The sequence below is a fragment of the Dryobates pubescens genome, chromosome 9 (genome assembly GCF_014839835.1).
Source record: "Dryobates pubescens isolate bDryPub1 chromosome 9, bDryPub1.pri, whole genome shotgun sequence".
NCBI lineage: Eukaryota > Metazoa > Chordata > Aves > Piciformes > Picidae > Dryobates > Dryobates pubescens.
This window is the reverse complement of record NC_071620.1, coordinates 34,859,200-34,881,719: the sequence shown is the minus strand read 5'-3', so window position 1 is coordinate 34,881,719 and position 22,520 is coordinate 34,859,200. Positions and strand designations below refer to the sequence as shown.

Genomic DNA, 22,520 nt, shown 5'->3' with positions numbered 1-22,520 from the left:
GCCATGAAAATGATCAGGGGGCTGTACACCTCTTCTATGAAGACAGGCTGATGGAGCTGGGGTTGTTCACCCTGGAGAAGAGAGGTCTCCAGGGAGACCTAATAGTGGCCTTCCAGTACCCAAACACAGCCTACAAGAAGGCTGGAGAGTGACTGTTTACTGTAGGACAAGGGACAATGAGTTGAAATTAGAGAAGAGTAGATGCAGATGCATGTAGGAACAAGTTCTGGACCATGAGGGTGGTGGAACACTGGAAGAAGTTGCCCAGGGAGGTAGTTGAGGCCCTGTGCCTGGAGCTATTCAAGGTCAGGCTCGACAAGACTCTGGGCAACCTGATCTAGTGGAGGATATCCATGCTCACTGCAGGGGAGTTGGACTATATAACCTTTGGAGGTCTGTTCCAACCCAAACTATTCTACAGTTCTATGATTCTAAGTATCTGTGGCCGAGGTAAGAGGTAAGTTAGACAGAGGCATAAAATCACTCCCTTAATTTAATGAAAAGAACTTCATTTTCATGGCAGCAGATAAACAGGAATCCTAATGGGGACAACATTCTTCTCATTAAAAGGGGAAAAAAAAAAAGTATCTCAGGAAAAAAAACCAAAAGAGTTTCCCTGTTTTCTCACTTTCCTCCTTTATAATAATCCCAGTTTCACACCTAAAATAATGACAGCATTCTGTATTGTTCTTTCCATATATGCACAGCCAAAGACAAGAATCATGGAGCTCAGAATATCATATATCAACCATTGGGAACAGTTGGACTATGACTCAGGGGCACAGAGCTCTTGTTAAGGTGGGGGGTTTTTTTGTGTAAAAGCAGCTTAGCACAACAGTTCTATTACCTACCCCATTTGAGCCACCTGTCTGAAAGGGGTTCTGCTGCCCTGAGATCTGCAATTTACTAAATGAAACAGCTGACTTAACAGGGCCTGTGATCTGTGTGAGTTTAAACACAAACCAGCAGAAACCAGGCCAGCCTCTTGTTACTGGGTCTCGGCAGATTAGTTATCTTTGAGTCTGCAAACTTTGAAGCCTCTTTTAATACACTTCTGCCAATTATCACCTGTTCAGGATTTAAAATGGTGTTTACATCTTCTACATTAGACAACCTGAAGGATTTTATGCAGACAAGGTCTTCTAAATAATTTGAGAACTGTATGCTAATGTAATTGTCAGCAAGTAATGTTCTCCCAGAGGCACATTAAACCATCTTTTACTTACACAAATACTCAGTTAAAAAGATGAGCAATCCCTTTAGCCATGCAGTAAAGTTTTTATAGATGTACCTTTTCCTTCTCTCTCCGCTTTACATGCTTTCACTTCCCCCCCAATTCCCTTTTCCACAGGGAGTAGGTTGCATTATGTTACAGGTCATGCTGCATTTGACAGCTGTTGTCAAACCAGCCTCTCCAACCTGTCTGAATGGTGTTTGGTCACTGATCTTACAAGGACAGGCAAGACAAATATTCTCAGCTATTGTTGGAATAAGGGAGTAAAACTACTTTCTTTCAGAGGGATGTTGATGTAATTGAGGCAGTCTCCACAAGAGAGGCAACTATTGTAGAGTTGCCAGGATGGGCAGTTTCTAAACTGACAAAAAAATAAACGTTGCTTTTTCAGAGAAAGAAACAGTGGAGATTAAAGGGTGCAATTCTTCCAAGAAATAAATATAAGGAAATAGGGACAGGGAAGGGAAGATAAAGAGATCAAAGCAGGGCAGGAAAGGAGAGGAAAGGCCATGACTAAGACAAATTGAGCACTCTGAGAATGTCTACAGCTTATCCAAGATGCAGGCATTTAAACCAGTATGTCTGTGCTGCCCTTACTTCTGTCTGAGTGAGGCCTCTGAGATTGCAGTTGTGGCGGGAATTTGGCACTACGGTTTTGACCTTTTAGCCTTAGTGAAGTGGCTCTGACGATGGCTTTTTGATTAGTGGGTCAAACTAAACACAGCACAAATGAGATACTGGAAGAACAGTAGGAGGCTTTTGGCAGTAGGAGGGAGGCAGAGCCATTTTATAAGCAAATGTCTGGAGGTGATTATTTTAGACAAGGATGAAATGGCCAAAGTCTGTGCTGAAACTGGTGCCATTGTGCCTAATCAGGCCAATACAGAGATTACAATGGTTCTTCTCGGTGTTGGAGCCTGTGGAGTATTTCAGGTTTTTAAAGGGCATTTTTAGACTACTAGATAATGAGTTGTAAATGTTTTTTAAAGTTGTATTTTAGGAAAAAGACTTGAAGATAATGTATTGGTTCCAATGGGAACAGGATACAACTAAATCTCAACTGCTTGTAAAGATGCAGGCTTCCTCCTAAGAATTTGGTTTGATTTGTAAAGGTGGGGGGAACATTCCTCACCTGTAATGAAATTCACTGCTAGTTTGTAAATTTTTCCTGTCTGTAAACAATCCTGCTGGCAAATTTTGTCCTAAATGACTATGATATATACAAAGACCACAAACTGAACTGCAGATCCACCTGCAACTGAGAGAAATATTCAAGACTATTATCCTTGAGAAAGTTTTGTTTCTAAGCACTTATTTGATGCACTGGAAACTATACCAATCTGTCATTAATATAGTTGTTTTCTTGCTGCAAGGTTAGCCTGCAGAAACATGAGCAGAGGTTTCACTTCTTCCAGCTTACTCAAGAAGTATTTTTAGCAAAAAACTTAGGCATTCTCATTAGCTTCATTTCTTTGCACCCTGAAAATATAGCAGAGAGGGAAGAGCCATGTTTCAATGGAATGCCTTCTTTAGGCAAAAAAAAAAGAGGTTGGGGGGGAAAGGGCACTTTATCAGTAAGAGCTGAAAAAAGACATCACTTACTGTTACAGCTGTAGATTTCATGTGAAAGTCAGAAAGTTTTAGCAACCAAGAATGGCAGTGGCTGCACAAGTAAAATACTGCACTGGGCATTTCAAACATTTAGTTGCAGTACCAGCCTTTGCACAAGACTCAGTGACATCTGAGAGTGTCATATCTGGTAGCAAATCTCCATTAAGATCTGGTGCAGATCTCCATTAGGTTGGTAATTGCTATTTGTTCCCATTGTCAAGATGCTAAATTGAGACACTGTGATTCTAGTGAATTGCTACTCACCTCAGGGGGTGTGTGGCAGATGAAGGCTCACACTTTACAGTTGAAACAATGAACTACAAAACTACACTTTCAAGGAGATACTGCAGATATCTGTCTTTCACCAACAGGCATGTTTTCTCTGACATATGCACAAACAATTAATGAAAATTAATACTTCAGCTTATGGTGAAAATACGGAATGGAACACTTTACTCCTGGAACAGTCCTGCTCACAAGCATACATGCTTGAAATACACAGTATTCTTCTGAGATCACAGTACCAACAAATATCCCAATCACATCCTCCATGTCTTGAAATGCCTGCGGTTTACTTAGGGTCCAGTTTTGCACCACCATTCCACACGGGTAGCAAAACAGGCTCAGAGACACAAAGATCTCGAGGTGTTTTAACTCCACTGATTTCTTGGCTTTCTCCTGACACAGTCTCACACATTTCAATACAGTGCCCTCAAAGAGGAAAATACTGTCACACATCTGGCAGAGCCAGAGCCAAAGTGAATAAGGAGAGAGAATTGTGTTGGATCCAAAAATCTGTACGCATCTGTTTTTATCACAAATTTATTCTAAAGCTGATGGAGACAACTGCTACTGTCAGAGCAGACTGCTTAGCCATTATTTCAACCTTTTGCACCTGTTTCAATGTCTGTTCTTTCTCTTTCTCCTAAAGTATCTGCCTGCATGCTTACAGCCAGAGACAGGAACACTACTGCATGCACTAGTGATCTATTCCAAGGCTTGATGCAGCTGCCCTGTGCAGCTTAGTGGAAGGGTAAAGGGGGTTAGAGCTGGCATAACTTTGGGACACTGCCATGGAATATGGCCAGAAATGTGCACACCACAGTATACAGCATCTATAGGTAAAGGAGCCAAGTACCCACTAAAAAATCCTGTCCCCTCTTTGGAAACCCAGGCATAGTCTGGTCTAGTAGGTTGATGCTTTTGGGGTTCTGTTGCAGTTCAAGTTATGAGAACACAGCTCTGAGAGAAGCAGTAGTTAATGTTCTCCCTGACTCTTCAGTCTCTTTAGAAATACTCAAGTATGTTACTTAAATCTTTTTATATAAAGTTTCAAGTATTGCTTTGTTGACTTCTGCAGATATGAAGGGTAAATTATCAGTAAAATGTACTTTGAAATCTGTACTTAGACAGTTGAAAAGCTTCCTCTTTTCCTCTCTCTCTAAAATAAAATGGCTTTTCTGCACCAAGGTCTCCCTTTCATAAATGTGCCACTTCCTTAATGGCTGGCCAAACGCCTGCTTTTCCCCTTTTTTCTTTTATAAATATAAGTGGAAGCCACTGTGTGCAATGATTAACAACTGTGTCTGGAATCTCTGGCTTTCATATACATCATGTTTCTATCTGTGCCCTGATTCTGCAGAACCTTTATGCTTAACTTCACCCAGCATGAATCCGAGACTTTAATTCTCCCTTTAAAATGTCTAACAAAACTGAAATTACCACTTGAGCAACTCATTGCTTTCTTGAATGTGTTTGTTACCAAGCTTCACAGAAATGTTTAAACAACATTTAAACAACAAGATCTTTAGACTTACTGGATTCTAATCTCCTTACATTCACATAAAGTAAAACTTGAAAAAAAATACTCATCCATAAAAATGTGTTTGTATTTTCATCTTTCTGACACCCATTCCATGAGTGATAATTTAAATGAGCCATACTTCTAAGACAAATTTCAGATCTGAGTGATATCCAAAGTGAGTGAAATCAGTACTCTGGATGCAGTAATGGGCTCATTACTCATGATGGAATGAGCACTGCTGGCAGGAAACTCTGCTTAATAGGAATAAACAGGTTGCACCTAGGGTTGTGTTCAGCGACTGAAGAGAAAACAGAAAGATGTGATGGCTGATCGGCTGGTTTTAAGACCAGTAAAATATAATCCACAACAGCTACACTTCTGAATGAGGTTACCAGTACTGAACAGCACTGAGAGTTTCCCCTGACTGATTATATGTCTATTTTAAAAAAACAACAACTTTATATTACAGATTATTTCCATACTTGTAAAGTCCCATTAGAGGTGAAAATGACTCTTCCTCTGTATTAATGAAATTTATCTCAGATTCTCAGGCTAATTCAGCTAACAGGGTACTACAATTTCTTTTTCTTATCTAATAGTCATTAAAAATCATTGGCTCTTCTCAAATTCACTGATTAGAATAGAGCAGGATGTATCAAGGGTGGAATTTTGTACTAAATGAAGGAAGAGAATCATGTTTAATATTTAAAACTTTTACGACAGAAGCCTACAAATCAGCAGATGATTTCAGTCTTCTAATTCGTCACGTTTAAACATTTTTACATGGCTTCAAAGTAAGAAGTACACATAGATCATGGTCTCTCCTGTGTTTCAACTTGCACTTGAATACTTGAGTACTGTATGGCCTTGTACAATGCCCAGTGAAGGGTGTGAAAGGAAAGTTGTACAGTCAGTTGCTGAGCTCAGGTAATGTACATTCTCTTACGTGGGTATCTCCTCCACACGGGGGGACCTAAAGGAGCTTTTCCAGGTACCATTGAATCACAAAATGGTTTCAGTTGGAAGGAACTTTTAAAGATCACCTAGTCCAACCCCCTGTCATGGGTGGGGACATCTTCAACTAGATCAGGTTGTTCAGAGTCCCATCTAACCTGACCTGGAATATTTCCAGGTATGGGGCATCTACCACTTCAACTGACAATTTGTGCCAGTGCTTCACCACCCTCATCATGAAAAAATGCTGGTAAAATCTTCATCTTTCTTATAAGCTCCCTTTATATATTGAAAGCATCCAGTAAAGTCTCCCAGGAGCCTCCTCTTCTCCAGGCTGAACAACCCTAACTTTCAGCCTTTCTTCACAGGAAAGGTGTTCCAGTCTTTATTCCATGTGAAAATACACTCCATCCCAAAGTTCTACTTCCCTACATTCCTGAGTTCTTACAGTGGTTTGGTCTTGGGATGAAATGACCTGGTGGCCTACATCAGTCCTCTGAATAGTCATTCAGGTAAAAAAAAATACAAAAAATTTCCTCTAGAGATGAAATGATAAACTTGGTGTGAAAGACTGCAGGAGTGCACTGGTAAGTTTAGAAGGTGTTAACAGCAAACAGCTGGCTGATGATATATTGCTGAGTTCAGTGATTCTGCTAACCTGATAATAAACACATTATTAGACTAACATGGAACACTGCATCTTATGTGGCAGTGGACATAAACTCTTACATTTATACCCAACAGGAAATTAACTCTCCATGCTGATACCTCTCTTAGAGAACAATGTTCCCTGCCTTCATCTTTCTATGTATCATCTCAGATGTCACACAGAAGATGTCTATATAAATATATAGAGAGAGCACAGTACATAGAAGTACATAGTACTTCAAAGTACATAGAATTAACCAGGTTGGAAGAGACCTTCAAGATCATCGTGTCCAACCTATCATCCAACACCACCTAATCAACTAAACCATACAACCAAGCATCCTGTCAAGCCTCACCCTGAACACCCCCAGCGACGGCGACCTCACCACCTCCTCAGGCAGCCCATTCCAATGGGCAATCACTCTCTCTGTGTAAAACTTCCTCCTAACCTCCAGCCTAAACCTCCCCTGACGCAGCCTGAGACTGTGTCCTCTTGTTCTGGTACTGGTTGCCTGGGAGAAGAGACCAACCTCCGCCTCACTACAACCCCCCTTCAGGTAGTTGTAGAGAGCAAAAAGGTCACCCCTGAGTCTCCTCTTCTCCAGACTAAGCAACCCCAGCTCCCTCAATCTCTCTTCATAGGGCTTGTGCTCCAAGCCCCTCACCAACCTTGTTGCCCTTTTCTGGACACGCTCCAGCAAGTCAACCTCCTTCCTAAACTGAGGAGCCCAGAACTGGACACAGTACTCAAGGTGCGGCCTAACCAGTGCAGTGTACAGGAGCAGAATGACCTCCCTGCTCCTGCTGGCCACACTGTTCCTGATGCAGGCCAGGATGCCATTGGCCCTCCTGGCTGCCTGGGCACACTGCAGGCTCATGTTCAGCCTACCAGGAATACAGTTCTATTTACTCTCTATAGATGCATTTCAGAAATTATTTCTGTATGTATAAAATAAGTTAGCTGCCTATGAGGTAATAAATTGTAATGTGCACCTTGTTTCTTTCCCCTGTTATGAAATCTCTCTCTTTTTTTCAGATTCTTTTCACCGTTCTTCTCCTTTCCCTGTCACCTTCCCCCAGTTTTCAGTTTAGTCTGACATGTCCTTCAAATTTTTGGGGTTGCTTTTGTTCCTTCCTTCTACTGTAGCAGGCCTGGGGAATTGCGTCTGTCGCACTTTGTGATCTGCAGCTGGGAGTTATGGCTATAATCATCCTAAAAGATTCTTCCCTCTTACTCCTAACCTGTCAAACAATGTCATGGCACATATCCACCTGTTTTTCAAACTTTAAATGTCTTCACTGGGAAGTTCATGGACCATGACTTCTGTTCCTGGCCTAGATATGTGTTTTTCCTGAGCTACAGCTTGCATTCAAAGTCAGATTGGTTACTGGCATTTTATGGTTCTTCATGAAGAAGGTTACTTACAGTTTTACTCCAGGTGAGACCTGTGGTATGGTGCTCTTTGATATAAGCTTGAAGTTCAGACCAGATGTTCAGATATGACTTCACCCAATCAACATGTCGCGTGTCACTGTTAAAACAGAGACAAGATTTATATGTGTGAATGTATGTAAACCCAGAAAGCATTGCTACTCTTGCTTAAAGCAGGTAAAATCCAGTGTCTGCCTTAAAGCCATAAACAAATCAGTTTGCAGACAGGCAGCCAGCCCAGTGCTGAAAATGGTGAGGCCTACAACACTGGAATGCTTTTAGATCCTTCCAGAGGACAGGACACACAAGGGCAAATGCTGTCTCTAGCAGAGAGTGGTTCTGCTGGAAGGTGTGCCATTGTTCTGTTTAGGCTCAAAGTCAGCTGAAGAAGCATTAAGGGTATATGGAGCTGTGCAGCAGACCCAGGTGATGAATTGTAGAAAATTAAACATCTGTGGGTTATGTAAGATACTTGAGCTTCAAGTTCAAATGTAGCCAAGGTAATACTGAATCATGCTATAGTCATTAGACAAAAATATTTATACCTCAAGAATTTTTAAAGTTCAAGTTGCAAGTTGGCTCTGGAGTCGTTATATGGAAGGTTTAGTCTTCCAATGGGGCAGTAAGTGAAAAAAGGAAGTGTGGAGAGAAACTGCTTGTGAGATGGAGTCCTTCATTAGGAAGGATTCTCTCTGGATAGTGACAGCTATAGTGATGCTTACAAGGGTTTGGATGTCTAGTACAGGATTTCAGGAGGTGCCAGCCCTTGGCAATGTTAACATTCAGCTTGCCTTCCTGTTGGAGAATAGCAGGTCTTAAAAAGTATAGCCCTAGGTGTGGGGCATCAGCTTTTTAGAGATATGTAATCAATTAAATCTCTTTGGTGTTAATCAACTGATTTTGAATGGACTGCCCAGGGAGTTGGTGGAGTCACCGTCCCTGGAGGTGTTCAGGAGGGGATTGGATGTGGCACTTGGTGCCACAGTTTAGTACTCATGAGGTCTTGGGTGACAGGTTGGACTTGATGATCTTTGAGGTCTCTTCCAACCTTATTGATTCTATGAGTCTATGATTCTATTTATTTCTTTTCGAGTTTGATGCTTAACACTGCTGAGGATCTGGGTTAACAGATTTAATCTGTTAACTACTGAGGTCAAAGGAGAGCCTTTCACTACTTTGGAAGTCATTGTGATCTGATTCAGTGAAAAAACTAGAAAAGAATTTGTTATTAGGGGAATGAAATAAATACTTAAATAATGTACCCTCTTTAGGTCCTTTTGCAGAATAGTGCTGTAAAAATTCTTCAGTTCCTCCAGTAGAACTATCTTCAGTAGGTAAACTAAGGCTTCAGGAATATACTTCATATATACTATATGAAATATTACATATCTTATATATAATATGAAATATTATGTATATTATATATTTGTACAGACTTTGTCTTTCTCTAAAACTACCTGAAAGGAAGCTGCAGCAAGGTGGGAATTGCCCTCTTCTCCCAAGTGGAACTGACAGGACAGGAGGAAATGGCCTCAAATGGTGCAAGGGGAGGTTTAGAGTGGTTATTAGGAAAAATGTCTTTACTGAAAGAGTGCTTAGGCCCTGGAACAGGATGCTCAAGGAAGCAGTAGGATCATCATCCCTGGAAGTGTTAAAAAAACTAGTACATATGGCTGTTAGGGACATGGTTTTTTGGTAACTTGGCAGTGCTGTGTTGTATTCAATCATCTTAAAGGTCCTTTCCAACCTTAAAGATTCCATGATTCTGGATACAATAAATAGAAATATATACAAAAGGGTTTTATATACATAAAGTTCTCCTCACTAAAGAGGAAAAACTCCATAGCAATGCTCAAACTCTTCACTGGGATATAAAAATCGAGAGCTAAATGATGGCCTCCTGAAGTATCAAGTCAACAGAATCTATACATGACTTTTTAAAGAAGGCATAGGAAAGACCTGTATTTTCTCTTTTTCTCTGTCAGATCACAGATCTCTTTCATGGGACCTTTTGCATATTCCTTGTGCTCTTTAAGAATAATGCAGTAGTACAGGAAAAAAAAAGCCAACAAATAGGGAACGATGAACTTAGATGCTCAGTGACATACATCTACCACCTAAATGCACATTCTCAAGTAAGGAGCAAGAACATCAGCAGTATGAGTGCACAAACAAGACAAGGACATGTAGCAACTAGCCAGCCATACATTGATAACTAAATATTCATTTGCATATAAGATTATGATGCTGGGATGTCAGAAATTAACTATAATCCTGTAATTGCAGAAAGTGAAAACAAGCACTCCTTGTGCTGCTGCCAGTATCACTGCAACATGCTACAGGTCAAAGATAAGGAGGGGAAAATATACAAGGAACCAAACACTTTTCAGTTTACAAAATGCTTTCTGTGATGGCATTGTGAACCCAGCTGGCATGGTTAATGCTCTGTTCTCTGACTTAGTAGATACTGGGGCTTGGCAACATACCTGTTCTTGTAGTCCTTTAATACCCTGTTAGTATAAAAGGTAGCAGCATCATTCATCTCCTTGACATAAGGGCCTGGTTTAGGAGACTATGACCACCAATCCATGGTAGCAGGAAACAGTGGGAGAAAGGAAGTAAAACATCAGTCAGACACTTTGTATTAGGTACACCTGCACACCTCTATTAGATACTTGATGTATTAGGTATATTATGAAATAATTCTTTGGTGCAGCAGACTGAAGAACTATCCAGATGAGATTGCAGAGTTCTGCAAGATTTAGAACTATTCTGGGCCATACCATCCAGCAGCACATGTACAGCCCTCCCTGCTACCCTGTGTGTCACTCACCACTGCTATCCACCCAAGGGCAGGTATGCTTTCACTGACAGCTGAGAGGTGGTTGAACATTTCGCTTCCTCTGTTCCTCTCTCTGAAGTTCTGGATTTCCTGAATCTTCTCTGATATTGGCTTGAGAAGCATTGCCACTTCATTCTGGAAGAAAACAACCAACCAACCAAAAACAAACAACAAAAACCAAGATGACACTGCTGTTACAAAGGCTGGCCCAAAACCAACCTGTGGTTTAACACTGTCCACCCCTCCTGATCTAATTGTTTGAAAGGTTGGTCAGTATATTCTCTACATTAAAGTAACAATTTAATTACCCTTTTCTGGGTAATTTTTGCAGCAGCAAAATGCACAGACATTAAGTAATAATCATGTTGCAGCAAAAATTGTTCTTGGCACTAGCAGAATTTTTTACTACCTGCTGCCCAGTTTAAGACCCAGAGACCCCATAGCTTAGAGTTAGCAGAATGCTTCTATTTATCCTCTGATATCCCTGAAATTTTTTGAGTCTTTACACTAACTTGAGTTTTTCAAGTTAGTAGCCAAGTTGTTCTTTCTGTAAGAAACACAAACTATTTGTTAGGTTAGTGGCCTTTTATTATCAGAGTGCCCTCAGGCAACAAGATTGAGAAACTAATACACTGAAGGCAATATCCATTTTAACTTTCCCTATTTGTAAGTTGTAATGGTTTCATTTCCTTTGGCTGCAAGCAATGTGGGAGGATTTCATGGGAAACATACTGCCTGCAAGCCATGGTTTGGGGAGATTCTCCTGTATTAATCAGAAACGAATGGTATCCAGGGGAATGACTGCTGAGCAGAAGGAGTAGTGTCTGGAGGGAAGAGAAAGGCGGAATGAATGTGGAAGCTATCCAGGCTCTTTCCTGTGCAAAGTGAATGCTAATCATGCTGGCCCAGTGTCTCAGAAAAACTAACTTGGAGCTCTCAGAGAAACTAACTTGGAGCTCTGACTCCCTGGGAAAAATTCTTCCACTCAGAAACAACACGTTGAGGGACAAGGAGTTGTTGGTTTGCAAGCAGAACAACTGCTGCATCTTGCAACCCTACACAATGTTTCTATAACACAAGGCCAATTTGTTAGTGCAAAAGTCTGCCTGCAGAACCCATACTGTGTCATACCAAGGAGAATGCACCAGTCTGCTTTTCCCTTGCATTCCACTTAGAAATCACAGAATCACAGAATGTTATGGGCTGGAAGGGACCTCAACAGATCATCTAGTCCAACCCCCCCTGCCAGAGCAGGATCACCTGTACCGGATCACACAGGGATGCATCAAGGCAGGTTTTGAATCTCTCCAGAGAGGGAGACTTCACAACCCCCCTGGGCAGCCTGTCCCAGTGTTCCATCACACTCACAAAGAAAATCTTTTTCCTCATGTTTCCATGGAACTTTCTATGCCTCAACTTCTACCTATTGCCCCTTGTCCTGTCATTGGGCATCACCAAGCAGAGCCTGACTTCATCCCCTTGGCAGTTACCCTTTACATATTTATAAACATTGATGAGGTCACCCCTCAGTCTCCTTCTTTCTAAACTTAAAGAGCCCCAGCTCCCTCAATCTCTGCTCTTAAGGGAGATGTTCCACTCCTGTAATAATTTTTTGTGGCTCTGTTCTGGACTCTTTCAAGTGGTTCCCTGTCCTTCTTGAACTGAGGGGCCCAGAACTGGATGCAGTATTCCAGATGTGTCCTCACCAGGGCAGAGTAGAGGAGGAGGAGAACCTCTCTCAACCTACTAACCACATCCCTTCTAATACACTCCAGAATGGCATGGGCCTTCTTGGCCACAAGAGCACATTGCTGGCTCATGGTCAACCTTCCATCCACTAGGACCCCCAAGTCCTTTTCCCCTTCACTGCTCTCCAGCAGGTCAGTCCCCAGTCTATAATGATACATGGGGTTGTATCACTCAGGAGGTAGCAGAAATCTGTACTTCTTCTCACTGTTCTCAGGACTACATGTTTAATGGAATTAAGTGCTTGTTTGAGACAACTAATCCTAATGATCTTAAGAACTAATGCTGTCATGACACACACAAGATGATGTGTGCTTATGTGCTACTTGATCTCTGCACTGTCTTTCTTTTCACCCTTCCACAAGCTTTGTAGAATTTGATGTCACCTTAAAATAAGCAGGTCCGCTATGGATCAGCAGAGGTCAAAAGACACTCCAAAAGCATGACATTTTTCAAAAAGCTTTGATCCAACTATGAAGCTTTTAATATTTTAGTGGTAATGTAATACTGAGAAAGGCCTGTGCATCTGCATGCATGGGGAGAATTGGTCTTCTACAACAAAGTGGGTTGGGCGAACCCAAATATTTACAGTATTACTTGGAGATTAAAAGATTTGTTTGCTGATGGCTAAATGACCAGCATAAGACATTACATCTAAAACAGCCCTGAAGCCTCCATGGTTTGTACTTCTTAAAAGTTGAATTTGTTGCCATAACATTATGAAGCCTGCAGGAATTCTTCTTTCTAATTTTTGCTTGTTTACAACATGCTGCAGCTGGTTGGTTCTTCCTTGTTTTGCAAGGAAATCTTTCAAATATGACAGAGTTAACAAAACTGAAATTTAAGAAAATGCTCGTTCTGCTTTGATCTTCTGCCAGCTTTTCTCACATAAAGTCTAAGGGATATTTACAGTCCTTAGCTTACTGTGAATCTTCATGGACCAGCTCCAGCCAAAAAAAAGAGTATCAGGTCTAAAAATACAGCTCCACAGATGCCTGGTGTATCTAGACAGCACTGGGAGGCAGCACATTTCTGCGGATAGGACACAGAAGTGGAAGTCCATAAATGGGGGCTTGCTTTGGAGCTCTCCCACAGAGTTACTGTCAGGTTTCAGGAAAGCTGTCTTATCTTTCTGTGCTTCAACTTCCTAGATACAAAATTATGCTAACATAGCTGGTTTATTTTGTAGAACACATTGATATCTACAGATAAGAAGGCAAAATTATGGCCAAATATTTTCCTGAAGACTCATGCTTCCTTCTAGAAAAACTCCCAACCACTTTTGTGGAGGTTTTCCATCAGTGGTACAGACAGAATTTCTCTCCCTCAGCACACAGGACTTAACCTGTCCAACAGATAACTGTTTATAAAAATGCAATGTAATTTCACAGAAAAAAATTAAGAAGTGGCCTGTGGGAGTTTTAAAGGTGAAGTACATTGTTAAGGAAAATTGCTCAGTGTAATCATTGACTCGGCACTGTAATGACACCAGAAAGAGCCACAAAGGGCTTGAAGCTTTGCTCAGCGCTGTCCCATGTAAGATGTACAGGAAAGCAGAACAGCCTGCCTTCCCTTCACTCTCTATTCCTCCTGGTGAAAGGAACACTGTCCTGCAAGGATCCTCTTGAGTCCTGTCTCTCTGCAGTCAGCTCTAATCTTGTAGTTAGTGATTTAACTGCAGATCAATTATAGTGTATGTGGCACATGGGTATAGAAAGGCTCATTAATTCTGGCAGTAATCAGTCTTGTTTGGCTCTGCAATGCAGAACCAATTGTGCTGAGGGTTCTAGAAGAATAATCATTTGCAATGAATATTAGAACAGCTGGTTGTTAATAAAATGTCTATACTGTATCTCTATGAAAACATGAATTCAAGGAGCTGAATCAGAGCTGTTGGAAAAATCGTCAGCATGCCTTTGGCATGTGCTGGATGAAATTTCTTGTCATTTAAGACAGCACAGTTGTTTGATAGAAATTTAATGGTCTTTGTACAAACACCATTCCTATTATAGGATCAGTTTTGCTGAAATGTTTAAAAATGCAACAGTGGCACAAAACCTAGAAACAGCAAAAGTGATTCCCAGCAAGCCTGTGCCATTTTTAAACATTATTAAAACCAGATGATCCTTTAATATACTAATATCTAAATAACCAGCCAGCTTTGATCCACATCTTAGAATTCTTGCTAGAAAATCAGGAGTAGAAAGACAACTGCAGTGATTGGCCAAAACCCTCCAAAAAAGTGCAACAAGAACTGTCTTAGGCTTCAGAGACTTGAGGAGTCCCAGCCCAGTCTCATAAAATGCCTCGGCACAGCAACGTTCCAACAGACTGCACCAAACAGATTTTCTTCTCCTTCACATTTTTGCAATACCCACAGAAGTTGTTCCCCAGATGACCTGGTTTAACAGGACTGCAGCATTCAGGAGAATGGACAAACTTGTGGAGTTTTGTGATCTGCCTGTGAAGACTGAGTAGCTTGCTTAAACTTTGGCCACTTGAACCAGTGATTGCATGAAAAATCTCAGCTTTAACTTGAGAAAGCAAGTATTTTCACAGGACCATTTGTGGTAGTTTTAGGCTGTGCCTAGGAAAATTTTCCACAGATAGAGTAGATAAGTGGTAGAATGCAAATAAATTACCATTGGATGTAAAAGGATGTAATCACAGAATCACAGAATCAACCAGGTTGGAAAAGACCTCAGAGATCATCAGGTCCAACCTATTGCCTAATACCTAACACCTCATGACTAACTAAACTGTGGCTCCAAGTGCCACATCCAGTCATTTTTTTTAACACCTCCATGGATGGTGACTCCACCACCTCCCTGGGCAGCCCACTCCAATGGCAAATTACTCCTTCTGTGATGAACTTTCTCCTCACCTCAAGCCTAAACCTCCCCTGGCACAGCTTGAGATTGTGTCCTCTTGTTCAGCCACTGGCTGCTTGGGAGAAGGGACCAACCCCCACCTGTCTACAACCTCCTTTCAGGTAGTTGTAGAGAGCAATAAGGTCTCCCCTGAGCCTCCTCTTCACCTGGCTAAACAATCCCAGCTCCCTCAGCCTCTCCTCACAGGGCCTTGTGCTCGAGGCCTCTCCCCAGCCTCATTGCCCTTCTCTGGACAAGTCTCAATGTCGTTCTTAAATTGAGGGGCCCAGAACTGGACACAGGACTCAAGGTGTGGTCTAACCAGTGTTGAGTACAGGGGCAGAATGACTTCCCTGCTCCTGCTGGCCACACTATTCTTGATACAGGCCAGGATGCCATTGGCCTTCTTGGCCACCTGGGCACACTGTTGGCTCATGTTCAGCCATCTGTCAACCAGTACTCCCAGGTACCTTTCCTTCTGGCTGCTCTCCAGCCACTCTGACCCTAGCCTGTAGCGATGCATGGGCTTGTTGTGACCAAAGTAATTATAAGGTCTAAATAATTCCTTTGGTCTGATAACTAACATAAAGTTAGTTGTATAAATTAACTCTTTGTCTTTTCGGCTTCTTTGCTCTAGCAGATACCAGCTGGTACTTCTGCTTGGCTGTTGCTGACCTTGGCTGCATTCTTCTTGTGGCTAAGTACTAACAAGCTACTCTCTGCTTTTTTCTTCTTTCTTTTTCCCTTGTCCGGGGTGGGGGAAGTGGGGGAAGCTGTTGGTAACCCCCTGGTTTTGTCCAGGGGAGTTCTTGTGTTGTTTATAAATTGTAAATATATGTAAAGGTTGTGTATTTTGTACATATTCATTCCATTTCATATTTCTAGATTGTAGTGTGCTTGTAAATACAGCTTCATTTGCTTTCCATCTGAGCTGGTCTGGCAATTTTATTTTGGGGGCAATTTCAACCCACCACACCATTGTTGCCCAGAAATGTGCCAGCATGAATCACGAAGGCATAAAACCCAGCAGGGAAACAAAAACAGCGTTTTAAAAGATCTTCTGTATTTTTAAGCTAATCTTACATGGTTTTGCAAGTGAGATTGTTTAGCAAAGGATTTTTATGTTGATGGGTGGAGACACAATTCAGGCCTCACTATTACAGTCTTTAAATCAATGTGATCTATTATGATAAAATCATGGTGAGGGAACAAATGCTCTTTTAAGTTATGCTAACTGAGGGGGTGACAACTTTGGTGTAGGAGCAGTAAAAGAAAACAGAGCATTTGGAATCAGCAGCTCCTTGATTTTACTCAGCTGCAAGCAGAACAGCATGACCACAACCTTTATTCCACAGTCTACAGGTTTGTTATTTTCTTCTGTCCGTTCCAAATCTCTATTGTACTCACAATGTATTTTTCACAGGCAAGTTTGAAACACAGAGTTGACTTGAATCAGCTTTCTTTGTATATGTTGGCAAATTAGTGCAGCCTAACAGGAGTGGCTCTGCAGAGCAAAACAGTTGGTGCTGAGGACATAACTTTCACACTACACGTGTTTGGTGTGTGGAGGGGTGGTATTTTGGACTAGCAGTAAATTGTGGTTTAGGTGCTATCTGGGAGTGTACCTTTCATTTAACTTCAGCAGAAAGATCCCCATTTTGTAAACAGGAAGACTGCTCTACATTGTGAATCACAACACAGTAAATAGTCCCACTTTGAACTGAAACTCCAATGTAGACACAGCTATTATCTCGGCAAACAGCCTAGTACAGTCCCATCCCTTGTTTCATCCTTTCAAAGGATGAAAGATGTCACAGACAGCATCTGCCACACTCAGTTCTAACAATTTAAAAGGTGAGATCTCCTCTCAACTGAGACTTGATTCTTTCTATTGTAAGTGAAGAAAGAGGTGACCCTGAGGAATTCTTCCCACCTATTAATAGATGTTAGAAGACTGTATATTGGAAGACATTAATAGATGTGAATAATGCACTCTAGAGGTGCTGCCATTTACTCTAAAGACAGCCTAGAAAGGCACCTTACACAACAGACTATCCTGACAGTTATAGCTGAAGAGCAGAATTACATCCTCAGTCTATAAAAATAAGGGTCTAGAGAACAGGGCTGGTGAGGAGCAGCTAAGGGAACTGGGATTGTTTAGCCTAGAGAAAAGGAGGCTCAGAGGAGACCCTCTTGCTCTCTGCAACTACCTGAAAGGAGGTTGTAGCAAGGTGGGTATCAATCTCTTCTCCCAAATAACAGGTGATAGGATGAGAGGAAATTGCCTCAAGCTGCACCTTGATGATCTTAAAGGTCTTTTCCAAGCAAAACAATTCTATGATTCTGTGATTCTAAGATACTGGTAGCTTCAGTGAGCACCAGTGAGATGCATTTCTGCTATGAGTGGCTGTGCTTCTAGAACTAAAATACTTGTAGTTGTTATTTCTCCTGTTTTGTGTTTTCTACAAGGCAATCTGTAAGGAAGACTAAAATTTAAGCTTTTTTTTAAATATATGTAGTTTAAGAAAGGCCTGTCTTCATTGTTGTAACTGCATAGCAACAGTCTAAATGGAATCAGTGTTCAGATTAGTCTGAGGAATAACCTCTTTCATTAACTAGATAGAAAATGTTGGGGTTTTTTTCCAGGGGTGAATTTAGCCTAGCTGGTAACTTTGAGCCTCCCAATGCTGCATCCAGATTCCTCAAGTGTCTTTTTCACTGCCTGTCTCCATCTCTCCTTGCAGAAAGTATTTCACATTTGCTACCACGTTTGGTCTTAAAATTGTAGTATGACCTGCTGCACCTTAACCCAATGCTTCATCTCCAAGCATTTACTGACTGGCAGTAGAAACCATCACTGAGATCTTTCTCTATGATTACTACATTCATGCCCCTCTAATATTCAGTTACTTTCAGGATTCAAAGGTCTCCTAACTCACTACAGAGAGACATTAATTCATTCTGGTTTTGTTTTCTTGGACTGTAAATCTTCAGTAGAGTGGTGTAACAAGTTTTGTTTGTCAATAGTATGAGTTTTGCCACTTCAACTCACTGCTGTGCAATTGCAGGACTGTGACACAGAGACAAATCTGCACAAATGTCTGGTCAGCTTCATCAGCACAGAAGCTTAGACACATTTGTGTGCTTCCAAAGTGACTTAATTGGTATTTGGCTTTTATTCCTCTTAGATAGCACATAAATTCTCCATCTAACAGCCAATATTAGTTGTAGCAATTCTGTGCTCTGGGGGAAGAAAACAGGGAAGGCCAAACCATAATTCCACATGACAAATTACTAGTTTAGTCATTTGTGGGTCTATTTTGAAATGTAAACTCTGAGGGAGGGCAGATGGAGAAGAACATGAAAGACATACAGCTTCTAACCAGTGGAGAAATCCCAGGCTCGGTAAAAACTGCACACATCAGTTTACAGCAGTGCCGAGTCACTCCCTAATGCCTTTGGCCAGGGCTCTGGCTGGTTTTCACATGGATTTGACTGCTCTGTAGATTGTTTTCCTGTCCACTACAGCTCTCCACGGGCAGTCTGTTCAACAAGGAAGGCTTCTCCTGTTTTAGGCACACAGGCAACATTCCACATCTAATCAACAAGAACAATTACACTAATGAACTGTTTTCAACCTTTTGATTTACTACTCTTCAGTCCTCACTACGGTGCTCATAGCCTATGTCAGTGAGGCTCAGGGCATTCCAGGTAGCAAAGTTCTGTCAGAAAGTGGTGTTTGGTTGAGCCACAGTTTTTCTATTCACAACACTGGAGACTTGACAAGTCTTGGCTAAGGCAAATTAGGTTTCACACAGGGGAAGTCCCAACATATTCATATTAGATGGGGCAGGCTTCCAGCCTTGGACATTCATGTGGTTCACCTGAGATATTCCCAGACACAAACTGCAAGGCCGCCAGGTTCAATAAGCAGACCTAGAGTCTGTATATCTTTCAGAATTAGAAATTTGTTGTTTCTGGTCTGATTTAGACCAAAGTAAAATAAGGAAACAAAATTACATAGAATCATAATGTGCTTTAGATTGGAAGGGACCTTTAAAGGTCATCTAGTTCAGCATCCCCACAGTAAGCAGGGACATCTTCAACTAGATCAGCTTGCTCAGAGCCCCAGCCAATCTGCCCCTAAATGTTGCAAGGGATGGGACTTCTACCACCTCTCTGGGCAATGTGTGCCAGTGTTTCACCACCCTTAGTGTAAAAAAAATGTCTTCCTTGTATCTAGTCTGAACCCTACCTCTTTTAGTTTAAAACCATCACTCCTTGTCCTGTTACAGCAAGCCCTGCTAAAAAGTTTGTGCCCATCATTCTTCTAGGCCCTCTTTAAGTACTGAAAGGCTGAAAAAAAGTCTCCCAGAGCCTTCTCTTCTCGAGGCTGAACAACCCCAACTTTCTCAAGCTGTCCTTGTAGGATAGGTGTTCCAGGTCTCAGATAAGTTTTGTGGCCTTGTGTGGACCCACTCCAAATAACTCCTGAGCCAAAAAGCCCCACATTTTAGTCAGCTGTATCTCCAGAGCTTTCCTTTTTTAGAAGATCATGCTCAGTCCAGAAATCCTGGACATCAGTTGTGTAAGACAGAGGAAAGACTATACTGTTTTGGATTACTGTTTATCAGAAATAAAGAATATGATACTTAATGGGAAAGGAAATGTGCTATCAACATAGCTCAGTGGGATCTTACACGGCACAATCTGAAGATGAACTTTGCTACGGGGACTGAAAACTAACCTGGTGACTTCAGGACACAGCAGAATTCCAGTAATTGTCTGTAGGATCCCCACAGTCACTTAGAAGGTATGTGAGACGAGGAGCTAAACAAGATACAGAACATCACCTTTGATACTGTCCTTCTTATGGAGTGATGCTGTTCTTAGCCCAAGTACAGATGTATTGTACTGAACAAGTGCAAGGAGCCTTTGCTTCCTGAAGCCTGGTTCTTGCACAGAACATGAACTGCTGGAAAGTCTGAGCCTCATGTCTCATGCTGATGGGAGCCAGGCTGCCCAGGGAGGTAGTTGAGTCACTATCCTGGAGAGACTTGAAAGATGTGTGGATGTGTTGCTGAGGGACATGGTTTAGTGGCAGACTTTGCAGTGCTGGGTTAACGGTTGGTCTCAATGACCATAAAGGTGTTTGTCAACCTAAATGATTCTGTGATTAGAAAATATAATTAGCTAGAGGCTGGTTAAATTCAGTCAAGCACCTTTGAGACAAACTTATGAGATAACAGGTGTCAGGGGGCTATCTGGAGGCTGGCAACATATTTACAGTGAAGCAATAATCAAGGATTAAAGTCAACTGAAACTGAATAGGAATTTGCAACAATTTCCAAACCTGAGTCTGTAAACAGTGTAAGGGAGCATGCTAGTGACTGAAAACTGTCAGTTGGTCAATCACTGTGACTACTGCCACATGTCCCATGCAATTGTAGGCCTGCTGATAACAGAAATATGTCAACAGTTTGGCAAGATTTCAGGGAACAGGATGGGGGAGGGGTTCCCTTTGGAGCTCAGGACTCTCAGGCTCTGTCCATGTCACTGTTGGCACCTTCTGTAAGTCTGCAACCTGAGGACCTTAAAAGGACTGAACCAAATTCCTCTTTAAGCTATTTCTAGATACAGAGGTGCAGGTTTGCAGTAGTCGACTGGGTAGAATGGCAGCAAAACTCGGCTCAAAGTGTTTTGCCCAAACAAGTAATAAATTAATGAGGTAAGGAGTATCCTGCTCTTCATGTTTTTGGAAGACTCTAAGGGTGATCCCAGTAAGCATGAGGAAAAGTATTGGGAAATGGAATGACATAAGCAAGTCAATGTAATTAGAAAATAACTCCTGCTAGGATGCAGAATCAGAAGTCCCAGGAGTCCTGTTATTGAAGTAGTTTAAAAATAGAAGAGAGGAAAAAATGAGCAGTCCTACACTGACAGAGAGTAAGGAACTGTAAATCTCCATCTTTGATTTCTACCTAAAAATTCTGAGAATGAGTCCTCTATTCAATGAGATTGCCAAAACTATCCTGTTCCTACAACAGAGTTTTTTGCTTGACTATAAAACCCCCAAAAACCTGACAATTTGTTCTCATGGCTCAACTCTAACTACAAATGCAGTTTTTTGGGTTTCAGGGTTTTTTCACCCTTTTCCCAGAGAAAAACAGAAAACACTCCTTTACCTCTCCATTTCTCTTCCATCCCTGTCCTCCCACCTGTGTGTAGAATGGGGATCTTTAAGCTAGGTATTTAACTGGAATGTTTCCCTGCACAATGCTAGTAATTAAACCCATGTGCTCTGGCAGTCATATGAACTCAGCATTTTTTTTAATGAGGAATTACATAATCATTTATAGTCTGAACTGCATCTGTCATTTGAATCTGTTTGCAGTACTTCTTACCCTGACTGAGCTCATCCTGCACGTATTTATAATGATTCACAGAAAAGCATCTCTCATTAACTAGCTCCTGGTATGGGAACAATGGATTATTCACGTCCTCTGAAAGTGAAGTGAAACAACTCAGAAAGAGAAGAGAGTATTTAAGTTGCCATTCACAAAGAATTCAGTGCCATGACTTTGAGCAATGATATCCAGCTGGAGAGCTGTAACTAGTGGATCCCCCAGGGATCAGTGCTGGGACCGGTGCTGTTCAGCATCTTCATCAATGACATTGATGAGGGAACAGAGTGTCTGCTCAGCAAGTTTGCTGAGGACACCAAATTGGGAGGCTTGGCTGATACATCTGAAGGCTGTGCGGCCATACAATAAGACTGGGACAGACTGGAGAGCTGGGCAGAGAGGAACCAAATGAGGTTCAGCAAGGACAAGGGTAGAGTCCTGCATCTGGGGAGGAATAATAAGCTGCACCAGTACAGGCTGGGAGGTGATCTGCTGGAGAGCAGCCCTGTAGAAAGAAACCTGGGAGTCCTGGTAGAGAACAAGTTATCCATGGGACAGCAATGTGCCCTTGTGGCCAAGAAGGCCAATGGGATCCTGGGATGTAATAAGACGAGTGTGTCCAGCAGATCAAGGGAGGTTCTCCTCCCTCTCTATTCTGCCCTGGGTGAGACCTCATCTTGAGTACTGCGTTCAGTTTTGGGCTCCCCAGTTTATGAGGGACAGAGATCTGCTGGAGAGGGTCCAGCAGAGGGCAGTGAGGATGATTAGGGACTGGAACACATGCCTTATGAGGAGTGGCTGAGGGACCTGGGGCTTTGGAGAAGAGAAGCCTTAGAGGGGATTTAATAAATGTTTATAAATATCTGAGGGCTGGGTGTCAGGAGGGAGGGGACAGGCTCTTCTCACTTGCTCCCTGTGATAGGACAAGGATCAATGGATGTAAACTGCAGCACAGGAGCTTCCACCTCAACACAA

At 41.8% G+C, this 22,520-nt stretch overlaps 1 protein-coding gene and 1 long non-coding RNA gene across 3 annotated transcripts in view; one reads left to right on the top strand and one right to left on the bottom strand.

Moving 5' to 3' along the window:
* LOC128897440 (uncharacterized) overlaps window positions 1-22,520 on the top strand; it is a 93,746-nt gene that overhangs the window by 26,294 nt on the left and 44,932 nt on the right. The gene's annotated exons all lie outside the window — the stretch shown is intronic.
* The window catches only part of CAP2 (cyclase associated actin cytoskeleton regulatory protein 2), a 307,559-nt gene that overhangs the window by 247,285 nt on the left and 37,754 nt on the right, over window positions 1-22,520 (bottom strand). For both annotated transcript variants that reach the window (XR_008462385.1, XM_009898088.2), the window contains exons 5-7: window positions 10,517-10,660; window positions 10,170-10,255; window positions 7,678-7,783 (exon numbers count right to left, since the gene is read on the bottom strand). Coding sequence is in view for 1 of the 2 variants with exons in the window: in XM_009898088.2 (XP_009896390.1) it covers window positions 7,678-7,783; window positions 10,170-10,255; window positions 10,517-10,660 (336 nt within the window). In the remaining variant the exon portion in view is untranslated. The remainder of the gene's footprint in view (window positions 1-7,677; window positions 7,784-10,169; window positions 10,256-10,516; window positions 10,661-22,520) is intronic.